General features: G+C 36.4%; 1 protein-coding gene and 1 non-coding gene across 3 annotated transcripts in view; one reads left to right on the top strand and one right to left on the bottom strand.

The window, feature by feature from the left end:
• LOC122976362 (OX-2 membrane glycoprotein-like) overlaps positions 1-14,014 on the bottom strand; it is a 49,198-nt gene that overhangs the window by 30,808 nt on the left and 4,376 nt on the right. For both annotated transcript variants that reach the window (XM_044344807.1, XM_044344806.1), the window contains exon 2: positions 3,963-4,304. In XM_044344807.1, coding sequence (XP_044200742.1) covers positions 3,963-4,304 — 342 coding nt within the window. The remainder of the gene's footprint in view (positions 1-3,962; positions 4,305-14,014) is intronic.
• On the top strand, positions 12,626-12,744 carry LOC122978253. The gene has a single exon (XR_006402422.1). It is a non-coding gene; the product is annotated as a 5S ribosomal RNA (ribosomal RNA).

Here is a 14,014-nt window from a genome sequence, read left to right as displayed (position 1 = left end):
GTGCTGTGGACCGATGAAGTTCAAATAAAACTTTCTAGCCACAATCAGTAAAGGCATGTTTGGAGAAAACAAGGAGCAGCATTTCATGAAAAGAACACCTTGCCAGCTGTTAAGGATGGAGATGGATCTATCATGCTTGTGTGTGTTGCTGCCAGTGGCACAGTAAACACAGCACAGGTGAAGAGTGGATTCAACTAAATACCAGCAAATTCTGAAAGCAAACATCACGCCATCCAAACTTTTTCACATGCCACAATAATGTTTTAATTTTTTTTGTTTTTCAATTTATGCATAAAAAGTATCTATGCATTAATGTTTACTCAAAATATTGTGTTATATGTTCCACATCCTAGAGAGGCTGTTTACATCTTTTCTATTTAAAAAAATCACCACAATATGTAATTTGTTAAGGGGTGCCCAAACTTTTGTTTACAACTGTAATTATGAAACTGTCTTTGATTGGTCTCCTCATTGTCCCTGTGTGACAGAATGAAGGATTTAAGAACATTTATATATTATTTATTTATAGGTGTTGTCTGTATAGATCTTTAAGCTCTGTGTATCCTCTTAATGTCAATAAATTATTACCATATTAACTGTGAGACACTGGTATCACAACAAGACAGATATTGAGTTGAAAGTTGAAATTACCTGTTCTTGTGTTTATGTCTGAGCAGGACAATGACGACTACAGCAACACAAACAACGATGACTGCTGTGATCAATGCAACGATCAAAGTGAAATCTATGAGAAAAAGAGGAAAACATGTGATATGAACACTAAACATTCATAAATTAACTACAGTTTAAATGTGAATTTTGACTTGAGACAACTTTAAGGTTAACTTACTCTCATTGGATCCAGATTCATCATCATAACCTGAAAAATGAAACCTAATCAGAGTCATAAAGTGATAATCAGTTTATAAATCTGTGGTTTTTGAAGTGTTTCTCACCAACAGCAGATGATCGTTTCACTGCAGAAATAGTCTTAAACACCTGAATTTCAGGGACTGAGAGCAGTCGTGCTGCACATCCAACTTGGTGTTAGAGTTAAAAATACACAGGAATCCTCCATGGTGCTTTCAATTTCAGCAGAAAAAGTGACTTCTGTAAAAGTACAGACTACTGTAACATCTCTCTCTTACCTTTTAGAAAGACACTGTGTGTCATTGTTGCTGCAAGTGGCAAAGTTTGTTGAACAAACTTCTTTATGAAATGCTGATTTGTTCTAAAAATACGGTATAAACAGTGTGTTACATCTGAAAGTGCCCCCTGAAGAAAAGAAACAATCCGCTTAACAGAAGCCAGTCAGGAGGAACAACAACATCACATCAGGTAAAGGCACTTTAACAGTTCAAAGTTCAAGTTATCAGGCAAACAGGTGAGAACAGGTGAGCAGACCAGTGGAGAAGTCTGAGGCCACCTGGTGGTCAGGTGATGAATGGCAGAGAATGGAAGGTTCAATGTCGATGCAAGAGGTCTGGAGAAGTAAGAAGGAGGCTGGAGGCTGAGACAGAGACAGAAAGGACTAAATGAGCAGGACTGAGACAGTAGTTGTGACACACAAACACATCTAATGACAAGTTAAGAGGAAGAGAAAAAGACACTGCTTGATGAAAAATGTAGCTGTAAGTAAACACCTGACATTATGAGAAAGTATTCATGTTCAGAAATATTTACAACAAAAGACAAATACAAAGTAGAAAAGATAGTTTTATAGAAAAACTGCATCTTTACAAGAATAATACACATTCATGATTTACATTCAGTGTAATTTCATCTTCGGCAAAATTCATTTTATAAAAAAAAACAACTGAAAAGAAGCAGTAAACAGTGCAAGGGACAAAACCAAAAGTTATAACCATTTCACTTTAAAAAATTGATGAGGCAACAACAAATTGGTGTAAAACAATATATCTGAATTATATTATAGATGTTACAAAATACTTGGTAAAGTTTTAAGTCCCAACAAACAGCAAGAAAGAAGAGAAAGGAAGTCAAAGAAAACATTCAATTATTTGTCTTAAAAAGTTTAAAATGTTAAGACAAAAATATGGTGAGAAATTGTACAAAAAAATCAAAACCTCTGTGTACATTAATCTTTTCAATCTGGAGATATAAAATGAGAGATTCATCTTGTTCAGGACACTTTTTGATTCTTTTACAATGTCTGCACGTTTTAACAACACATGATTTGATGCAGCTTTGTTCAAGTCTGACTGACTTCATATTGAAACTACAGTCTTGTTGGTTGTTTGTCACTAAATAGACTTATAACTGTGGAAGATGATGGTTCTGGTTTCTCCTCTTTTGTATCTTTCTTCTCAGGTGACCGTTTCCTGATCTGTTCGTTCTCCAGATTCACCTTCAGATAAAACAAGACATGAGTCAGTTTCCACTCACATTATTACAATACGTCATACATATTTCTATCACTGAATGACTCTGACAGTTAACAGTTATGTGGATAAACAGGCTGACTATGAGTACACAATGGACCATGAAGAGTAAAGTGCATCAGAATCAGCTTCATGTATAAATAACACATTAGTTAGAGAGATATAGAGACAGAAAGGAACTTAAATACCAAAATAGAGAGAAGACAGATTAAATCATTTTCTGAAGAAGCAATTAATAATAAATATAAACAAGTGAATCATTATGAAATTGTATTACTCATCGGGGTCTCTGTCATCATTGGTTCTTGTGTCATCTCCGTCTCCTCAGCATCCCTGTGTGACAGAATGAAGGATTTAAGAACATTTATATATTATTTATTTATAGGTGTTGTCTGTATAGATTCTTTAAGCTCTGTGTTTCCTCTTAATGTCATTAAATTATTACCATATTAACTGTGAGACACTGGTATCACAACAAGACAGATACTGAGTTGAAAGTTGAAATTACCTGTTCTTATATTTAAGTCTGAGCAGGACAGTGACGACTACAGCAACACAAACAACGACCACTGCTGTGATCAATGCAAAGATCAAAGTGGAAACTATGAGAAAAAGAGGAAAAAATGTGATATGAACACTAAACATTCATAAAGCAACTACAGTTTAAATGTGAATTTTGACTTGAGACAACTTTAAGGTTAACTTACTCTTATCAGATCCAGATTCATCATCAAAACCTGAAGAAAGAAAATAAAATATCAGAATCATAAAGTGATAATTAATTTATGAATCTGTGGTTTTGGAAGTTTTTCTCACCATCAGCAGGAATCGTCTTAAACACCTGAATTTCAGGGACTGAGAGCAGTCGTGCTGCACATCTAACTTGTGCACTGTTTCCATGGAAACCAGACAGCACAGCTGTAGTGGTGACGGTGACTGTACCGTTGGTGTTGGTGACACTGACTGTGCTGCTGTGAGAGAAGCAGAGGTCTTGTTGTGGGACATTCAGAGTTACTGTGGGAGCAGGACGACCTGTGGCCGAGCAGGACACAAGTGTCTCTTCAGTAGACTTTGATTCTCTGATTTGTAGAATGGGTTCATGCAGCTCTGCAAAGACAAAACATTAAAAATATCACATGGAGCAAGTTAAAAAAAAAAATAAACTGGTGTGCTGATTTTCTCTGTTTTATAACATTACAAATCAAATATATTTGAGCTTTAGACTGAATAAAACAAGCATTTTGAGAAATCTTTGGGTTCTTGGACATTATGATGAGCAGTTGTCTCTGATTCCTACATTTAATTTCACAAAATGAGAATTTTGAGATAACAATAATATAATTTAAATATCATGACCATCATGTCTTCTTATATTTGGGAATAAAATCAACTTTCATGACACTTGGATGCAAAGTGTGTGAAATTTTTTTTGCATTTCATGGCAAACTGACATCAAGCAGACAATTTAACAGCCATCATTTCTAACTGCCATCGATGTGAAACAAGTTAAAACTGTAAATCACTACAAATATGTCTTCAAAAGTGAAGAAAGGAGCTCACCATAGAGTTGGAGGCAGGTTCTGCCTGTCAGAGAACCATCAGGAAACGTGTTAAACAAACAGAGATAGCAGCCTTCATCCTGCTCCATCACCTTCCTGATAACTATGGAGCAGTTCTGCAGTCCAGCATCTTTAAACTCCACTTTCCCCACAAAACCAGGAATCACTGTTTTTCCAAAGTTTTTGTTGTAGGCGGCAAGAACCTTCTTCTTCCCATCAGGTGAAAGTTTCTGCCATGTGACCTGAAGAACATCTCTAGACTGCATGAGCTGACAGCTGAGATGGACATCTTCTCCTACTGCTGCCATCACAGTCTGCTGTGTTTGTATCACAGCTGTTAGACCTGCATGGAGGAAAAGAAATATGGTGTTTAACTGTGTGTGAACTTTAGGTTGATGTGAACATTTCAACACAATTTCTGTTATACATTGATACTTAACTGCTCAAAATAATTTATAATGTAATGGTGAAACTGCAACTCAGTGATAAAATATGATTTATTTCAGCAAATATAGTTTTGCTTTTCAAAGTAGGACAGGCTGCAGGTAAAGTACTAAACTTTATTATAGAGACTGAACAGTGATGTTAAAAGTGGAAAAGAGTTTGAGTCACTTTAAACTTCATGTTAACTCATAAATATGTTGCTGGTTGGTTGTTGTGAACACAGATGTTGAAAACAGAGAAAACTTATCTTTGTTACATTTCTAATAAATTACACATGTTGCTTTTTTGTCTTAGTTTGCTGTAAATAAAAATTGTCATCAGCAAGAAACATTCACCTGTTGCACTTTGAAGGTGGAAAACAAGAATAAATCAGCAGGATTTCATATTTTTCTTCTCAAAACATTCACTTTGGGTTGGAGTTTAAAATACACAGGAATCCTACATGGTGCTTTCAATTTCAGTAGTAAAATGACTTCTGTAAAAGTACAGACTACTGTAACATCTTTCTCTTACCTTTTAGAAAGACTCCAAAAGAAAAAAGCGTTTTATAACGGCACCATGTGTCATTGCTGCTGCAAGCGGCAAAGTTTGTGGAATAATCTGCTTATTTTATGAAAACCTGATTTGTTCTAAAAATACAACATAAACAGTGTGTCACGTCTGGATGTTTCCCATAAGTAAGATCCCATTCTCTTAGATAATGAAAGGGATCTTTAGACTGTCTCCATCTCGCCTGGTAACTTGAACTTTGAACTGTTACCCTTGAGGACACAATGCCTACATCTACCTGAGCAGTGCAAGTATCGGTGCTTTTCATTACAATAACTCTATGCTTCCTCTCTCCTCCGTGACCCAGAAACTGACCTTCCTTCGCCATTATGGAGGATCTTCTAATCCCTTAAAAGCACCTGCAGGAGACGAGGAGCGAGGAGAGAGGAGGCTCCTGGAGGAGCTTAAAGTGAGGAAACACAGGTGTATCCTACGCAGAAGTGTTTTACTGGATGGCAACACCCCTTTGATCCAATGTGTTTAATCGCTAGTAAGAGTAGTATCGCTACTTGAGGTCTGTTGACATGGCTCTGATTTGTCAGGAATTTTGGACACTGTGTAAATGGGTCAAATGTTATTTCCTTTGTGTAATTATTAAGAATTGTGTATAATTTGATGAACTATGTGTCATATAGGCCTCACTTCCTGTTGCCTGTAGGCAATACTACATAAGTGAAATATTAATGCATTTAAAAGAGGGCATAACATTGATATACATTTTCATGAATATTGGACATTGCATGTAGGAGATAACTATCACTTCCTGTGTCCACTATGTGGCGCTGATCCATCTGCTGTCAGGACACAGGCTCAAAATGGAGAAAACACACTAACTAAAACACTAATTGGCCTTAAATCAGTTGTAAAAGGAAATGTAAATATATTTTGTATTTAAACTTAAACATTAGAATGTTTAAGACATTTTACATCAACATTAAAATTGACATAAAAGTGTTGATTTAGCATATGTGGTCATGAGTATGAATCTTACCTTTAGTAGAACATAAGCAGATGAGTAGAGCAAAGATAATCAGGAAATGTGAAAACAACACCATGATCAGATTACATCCCAGGCAGCGGTGGATGTCAGTGATAACTGACACAAAAAACTCAAATCCAAATGTTGAAAATGCAAAACGGTGTGTCTGTCAAAGTGCCCCATTTACACTCTGTAAAGTGTCTCACTTCAGTGGATCAGCTCTTTCCGAACACACACCAAACACACCCAGTGTCAAAGTACAGAGAAACGTCACAGAGGGCAGAGATAAGAGGAACAGACATGATATAAATCCACTTGAACATTGTCCTCATGTGTCTCCTTTACATTCTTTTACACTCCACATGCACTGTCAGAAATGAGTCACTGATTGATTGTATTTATTTATTGGGATAGAGTACAGTTTTTAACATAAATGATGCACTGTACCTGGCTGAGTCCCCCACAATCAAAACATACAACAGCACAACAAAATGTTGAGCAAATGGTATCCAGGTAACCATACAAATATGGATGTAAACATTGTATGATTTGAAATATTTTTTAAACATGGCTTGCTAATGTTTCATGAGGAAGGAACATTATATTATACACTGAGTCTTGATTCTTCACACAGCTCAGCACTTTATTTTTTTCTCATTTTTATTCTTCGTTACTGTTTTCTTGCTTTTAACATACATCCTTATTGTCTGAACTGCATGAATAGCACTGGAACTTTTATTGTGTATTTTTATGTTTGTGGGACAATAAAGAACTGAACTGAAGTGAATTGGAAATGCACACAACACATTTGTTAGACCACAAGGATACACTCATTGCTTTTTGGTAAGTTTACAAGAAAACAGGTATTTAAAGGACAGCAAAATGTTAGAAAAATGAAACAATTATAGCAAGTTTAGCAAACTAATATCATAAACATTGTTTACTGGCTCAGACCTGATAATTAAACACTGAAGCTTTTGCTCAAAAACTGTTTTTGTTAATGTTAGTCTTTGTTCAATGCTGATGAAGAGGTGTTGAACTCAGATCCTGCATCTTTTCCTTAGTGTGGTTTCTGTGGTTGTCATGGTTTGTCAGTGAAAGAAGTTCAACCATAATCAACTCATATAACAGCAGCAAATAATCATGTACATTTATGTTGGCAGCAGCCAGCGTCTCTGTCCTCGCTGCTGACACTACAGCACAGCTGCCATCATCTTTACCTTGGAAACAATGGAGCTGGTGGCAGCAACCACTCACTGTCTGAAAGTAGAGTCTACAGCCGTGCTACCATCTCTGTAAGGCTGTACTTCAACACAGCGCAACTTTGAGAAAATTGCTATCAACATGCTAACATGGTTGAACTTACTAATTAGTGCTAAACACAAAGTGCTGAGGCTGATGGGAACCTCATTAGTTTTGCAGGTATTTGATCATAAATCAAATTATTGGACAAAGTGAAATTTTGACCTGATGATGGCAGGAGATGAAAAGTCAAGGGATCAAGTCTTAACAATTCATTCAGTGGGGAACAAATTTCATGCCGAACCACCGACCAACGTTGCCATTACTAGAGCCCTGCCGCTAGCATCTTAACATAAACTGTATAATCTATATTATTCCTGGGTACAACAGCATTTGTAGCTATTCTAAATCTCAGATTAGTCATCGAAACAAAGCACATCATTAACATTCTCACTATCAAAGTAATGTGTGGTTTGGATGTACCAGCAGAGATGTTGTTTGTGGTGTTGACTCCTTGTGACTTGATGACTCTGACTAGAAGTTCTGACACTCCAGAAACTTCAACCCTGTTTCCTAGAAATGACGTTCATACAGAGACAGTGTTGGACACGTAGCTCAGCCATCTCCATGACAACTGACTTTTTAATCATGCATGATTGAAAAAGTGCATGACATTTTAATACTTGTCACTTTACAGTGTACCAATTCAAATGTTGTCTTCAAAGGTTGGTCTTTAGCTGGATTTCCTGTTACACCTACTGTTATAAAAATGACACAGGATGGCAACAGAATTTACTTCCTGGTTCTACTCTGCAGTCATAAACAGTGCAAATAATCAGTTGTACAGCTGTTTATTTCCTTTGACCTGCACAGTAATATAGATATAAACACACTACCTTGTCAAAAACATGATTAGAAGGTTAACAAAATGCGTAGATGATGTTCATACTCACAATAATTAACAAGTCACAAACATTAGAGTTTGTTTGGAGAATCTTACAATATCAATAAAAGATATAATATATACAAAGTTTAGCAATAATTAAAAATGCCACTTATAATGATTTATTGTTATGAAATTCTCAGAATTTCAATTTTCACATCCAGATGAAAAAGTTAAATGTGATTATAATCTGTGTTGTAGTTACTGGTTACTTTCAGGGACACCAGGATTTTACAATGATTGAGGTAATACAACAGAGGTAATGGTCAAATTCCCCCAACATAACACAACCCACCTACACATTTATTGATTAGCCATGAAAATATTTTATTATTATTATATCTTAAGTAATTATGACCTTAATGTTGTTTCTCTATGCTGCAAGTTATGTCATTCAGTGAAAAATAATAAATTCCTTCAACTGTAATTTATTTAGCTTATTTTCAATCAAATTTTCAGTTTGACAAAAACATTTTGCCATAAGGTTCATTTAGTAGATGTTCTGGAGCTTTCAATCATATCACATGGTCTTCATTACCAGATAGAATTTGCACAGTCAGCATGGAAGTGAATATATTTAAATGTCCATTGTTTTCCGAGCACCTTAAGGACTTCTCATCCACATTGGCTTAAAATTTCAGATTATAAACTCATTCTTGACCTTTGAAATATCACTTGACAAAACAACTGCTGTTAAATCCAGCATGTGTAATATGTGTATAATCGTACAATATTAAATCCTTTTTATGTAATAAAATGATAACAAAGTGGTGTCTCAGTTATAGCAAATGTCCTGGTGACAGTTCACCAAACCAAGAACACGTCTGCATGACTCTTGTGACTCCATATTCTCCTTTTACTTTTTCTTTCAGTTTGGAAGCTGCGTAACAGGTTGTTGTACAATATGATCATGAGACTAAGAGACAGGAAAGAGTGTAAATTACAGACTAATAACACAACATAAAAGATTACATGACCAAAGAAAATAGTTTAAGTTTGGGTCTTACTCCAACTAACTAAGACTTATATATCATTATAGTTATACTCACAAATATTTACATCTTCAGTACTTTATTTTGTTATAAAACAGTGTTACAGTCATTATCTTGAAGGCACAGATGACACAATAATATTAGATTAACCATGTAAGGTGCTCAACAGTGAAACAGCTTTAAAGCTTATTGAGAATAAGTTTGATACCTGGAGGATGAAACCTTACTCTGATTTGAATAAAGAGTACTCACAGGAATCATATCTGAACAAATATGGGTCACAGCCAGCTCTGTATTCAAGATATGTAAGTAAATTATACAAAATATACAAGTTCATCACTCCAAGAACACATCTGCATAACTGTGATTCCAGACTGTCCCTGTATTCATATTAACATTTCTCCCACAATTCCTCTTTCTTCTTTAGCAACCAGATGACAACTCATTCAGAAGAACTAAATCCAAAAGCAATATAAGACACACACAGCAAGTCATGATCCAAAAGAATTGAAACAGAATAACTCTGACAATCAACCATTTTTAATTATTTTAGAATAATCTAATCAACGTGACTACATGTCCGACAACACCTAACTCTGAAGACTTTGACAAAGCAGTACTGTATTCTTCAAAGGAATGAAGGCCGGACTGTGTGTCGACTCTTCAAAAAGACCAGTTGAATGTGCTCACTTTTAAAAAGAGCAACAAGGACAAAGCGTGAAAATGTGCATCAGTGTTCAGTATAGTGTTCAGTGTACTGAAGAGAACTGAACTGAACAAAGGATCAAACCACACTAAACTGAAAACCAGGACTCAAAATACTAACAGAACTAACGAGGAGATGAGGTGCAGGTGGGGCAGAGAAACTCAAGTGAGGGGAGTGAGGAGATGAACAGGAGAACAGGAAAGAAGCTGATTGGCTGGAGAAAACACAGGGAGCAGGGCAGAGCTAACGAGACTGATGCAGGGCAGGTGTGGAGGGAAGAGCAGGCTGGGAACACAGAAGGAAAAAAACAACTGAAAACCCAACATACACATGAATATAACTTAAATACACAAGTCACACTTAACAGACACAGCAAATAAACTTCAGCATCACATTGCAAACCTAGAAACCTTTACCTTAAAGACTACAAACATACATCACTGTTGACATAAACATGAACCAATAAATCTGTCAAGCAGAGTGGTCTGCATATTAAGGCTGCATGTAACAACAAAAACAGGACTGAAAGACAACTGTTGCTCTGAGTTTCAGCACATTTTTGCACTTAGTTTCTAGGAGAGTCAGTGTGTAGCAAGCAACAGTCCTCAGTCACATTTCCTTAAGAAAACAACTAGTGTGAAAACAAACTCCAATTTCCTGTATAAGGGCCTTCTCCCACTAAGTCCAGTTCACAAACAGGGAAAAAGTCAGAGGTCATCTGGTGGACTGGTGGAGGGACATAGAGCCAGACTGGGACAGAACCATGACATGTTCGTCCAGTTTTAAATACATGTTTTGAGCAAACATGTATTTAAAAGTTTATCTGCAGTTTATACGAAGCTTCAGCCGACTGAGTTAATCAAATAAAGCAAATTCCCTCTTTGTGTCTCCACATAATGTTTTCCTGTTCAGCTGCAGTGGAAGTTTAGTGACATAAAGAAGGAATTTCACACTAAAAAGACTGTGACTTTGAAAGATATTAACTTGATTTGACTAATTTTGGTGGCTGGAGCTTCATATTAGCATCAAATAAACTTTTAAATACATTTTAAACACAGAAGTAGAACTGAAAAATGTGACAATGATCATTTTTGCATCTGGCTATTGTTTTAGAACAAACTTGAAAAATTGTGAATGTGTCCTTTAAAGGCAGAGCCATCAGAGGTAGCAGTGACCCATTAAGCTTTCACTCCCTCTACAGGTAGAGTGACAGTACGACATCTAACACTGTAAGTATGTTTGTCTTTCACACTGCAGACATGTTACTTGTCAACAGAAATGTAACTAATAATAATAATGATCCCATCTCATATACTGTATGTGCGCCTGTGAGCTTTTATTAATGTTACTAGTTATGTATTTTCCAGCTGAATCCAAATATCTGCTGCATTATTGTGTTTTATCTATTTGTCTGGTCTGCAGGTGTTCACTTGCAAATGAAGTCCAGACTTCACAAAGATGCTCTCACATTTCCTTCTATACTGCATGAAGCAGATCCAAGTGGATAAAAGGACAAATGTCACAACAGATTCTTCAGTTTCTGATCACATCAGTATCTTAAAACTACTCCACACTAAACTTCTCACTCCCTCAAACACTGCAAACTTTCTCTTTCACTTTCATCATTTAAATCTTGCTAATGAGGGAGTTTACAGTTTTTTTCTGAATGCTTAAACACTAACAGTGATTCTTGAAGCACTATGTCTGAAACCATTAACACTTGTAACCAATGCATTTACCAAGTGTGCCAAACTGAAAACACGTTCTCTGCTTTACACTCAGTTTGCAGTTTATTAACACACTTCTAGCAAAACTGTAAACATTGGTCTCTACATTGCACTATTTTGCCAGTTGTCTTTCCACAATGACACATGTGAAAACACTTTTAGATAATGAGTTCACTTAAAAATCAGAGCTTGAACAATATAAATAGGCCATAGGTAAACATTTGGTTTGGACAACAATGGAGGCCAATATTGGACAGAGAGTCATGTTAGGACTGGATACGACACTCCAGGCGATACTTTTATGTGTGTTTACTACATGTATGACAAAACTTTATTGCAAACTGCTGCCCTGCACAGAAAAAAAGCGAAAGCAAAAGCCACAAGTGTTTTTCATTTATACCATCAGTGTAGTTTGCGCTTCATTTGCTTATTCAAATGATGGTTTTGTTACTGTATTGATGCAAAAACACTATTTTTTAAAACAGTTTGAGGAGTTTTTTGTTTGCTTTTGCGAGAGATGTATAATATTTTGCTGGTTTGCTGTAAGGTTTTGTGGTTAAATAGCCTGTAGTTTTAAAGATAGTGCCTAAACAATCAGAAAAAACTGTAACAAGGCTCATGTGCAGACCACAAGGTGTCAGTGATGTACTGAAAGGGTTACATTCAATGGATCTCCAAAGCATTCACACCTGTGATAAAGAAACTACATTCACATGACTTTATTCTTTTATTTATTTAATATAACAGTGCAACATCTTCAGCTTCCGAGATCAGACGAGATTGGGCGTGTTCAGGGTGGTATGGCCGTAAGCGAGAGAAACACACACACACACACACACACACACACACACACACACACACACACACACACACACACACACACACACACACACACTATTTATACATGATGTAACATCATGTATTCTTCTGTTTATATGTTATCTGTACACATTATTATATAACACACAGTCTTTATCATTCTTGTTAATGTTGGGGGATTGTATCACTGAAATCAGAGGTTCCTGCTCAGAAAATGCTGATGATTGACATCTATAAAAGGCCTGTTCGCAGCACATTATTTCGCTTACGGCCATACCACCCTGAACACGCCCGATCTCGTCTGATCTCGGAAGCTAAGCAGGGTCGGGCCTGGTTAGTACTTGGATGGGAGACTGCCTGGGAATACCAGGTGCTGTAAGCTTTTTCACTTCTCTTTGCAAACTGCAGAGAGCGCTGCTGGGCTTTTATGAACACAGTTCTATCACTGAATGACTCTGACAGTTAACAGTTATGTGGATAAAGAGGCTGACTAAGAGTACACAATGGACCATGAAGAGTAAAGTGCATCAGAATCAGCTTCATATCATTTTCTGAAGAAGCAATTAATAATGAATATGTACAAGTGAATACAATTGTAAACAAAAGTTTGGACAGTCCTCGACAAATAACATATTTTGGTGATTTTTTTAAATTGAAAAGATGTAAACAGTCTCTCTAGGATATGGAACATAAAACACAATATTTTCAGCGAACATTAATGCATACCATATACTTTTTATGTCATAAATTGAACAAAAATGAAAAATAATAAAAACATAATTGGACACCCCAAGAGTTCAAAAGTCTCAGATTATTTTCCCCAAGACCTTAATCAGCTTGTCAGGCCTGAGACATGTCAACAAATGTCAGCTGGTTCCAGTTTCAAAGCTTTACAAATACTCTGAGTCTTCAAACCTTGTATGAACACTCAGCAGCCATGAGTTCCTCTAAGCAGCTCTGTAAATTTATTGATGCCCACAATGCAGGAGAAGGCTACATAAAGATAGCAAAGCTTGCAGTTTCCACAGTGTGAAATGTAATTAAGAGATGGCAGTTTAGGGGAACTGTGGGGTTCAAGATGAGACTTGGAAGAAAGGCTTGAAGAAAAAACTCAAAGAGAACTGCTCATATGCTGGTCATAAAGGCAAATCAAAACCCCCATTTCACTGCAAACACCTGCAGGAAGATTTAGCAGACTCAAAAGTGGTGGTGCACCATTCGACTGTGCAGCGATGCACAAACAAGACCTTCATGGAGGAGTCAGTAGAAGAAAACCTGACCTGTGTCCTCATCATCACATCCAACATCAGAAGTTTGCAACAGAACTTGCACAGAGGCCTGATGTGTTTTGGAAAGAAGTGCTGTGGACTGATGAAGTTCAAATAAAACTTTCTTGCCACAATCAGTAAAGGCATGTTTGGAGAAAACAAGGAGCAGCATTTCATGAAAAGAACACCTTGCCAGCTGTTAAGCATGGAGATGGATCTATCATGCTTGTGTGTGTTGCTGCCAGTGGCACAGTAAACACAGCACAGGTGAAGAATGGATTCAACTAAATACCAGCAAATTCTGAAAGCAAACATCACGCCATCCAAACTTTTTCACATGCCACAATAATGTTTTAATTTTAATTTTTTTTTCAATTTATGCAT

The sequence above is a fragment of the Thunnus albacares genome, chromosome 24, assembly GCF_914725855.1.
Source record: "Thunnus albacares chromosome 24, fThuAlb1.1, whole genome shotgun sequence".
Classification (NCBI taxonomy): Eukaryota; Metazoa; Chordata; class Actinopteri; order Scombriformes; family Scombridae; genus Thunnus; species Thunnus albacares.
The sequence above is the reverse complement of the archived record's forward strand: the minus strand, read 5'-3'. Positions and strand labels throughout refer to the sequence as shown.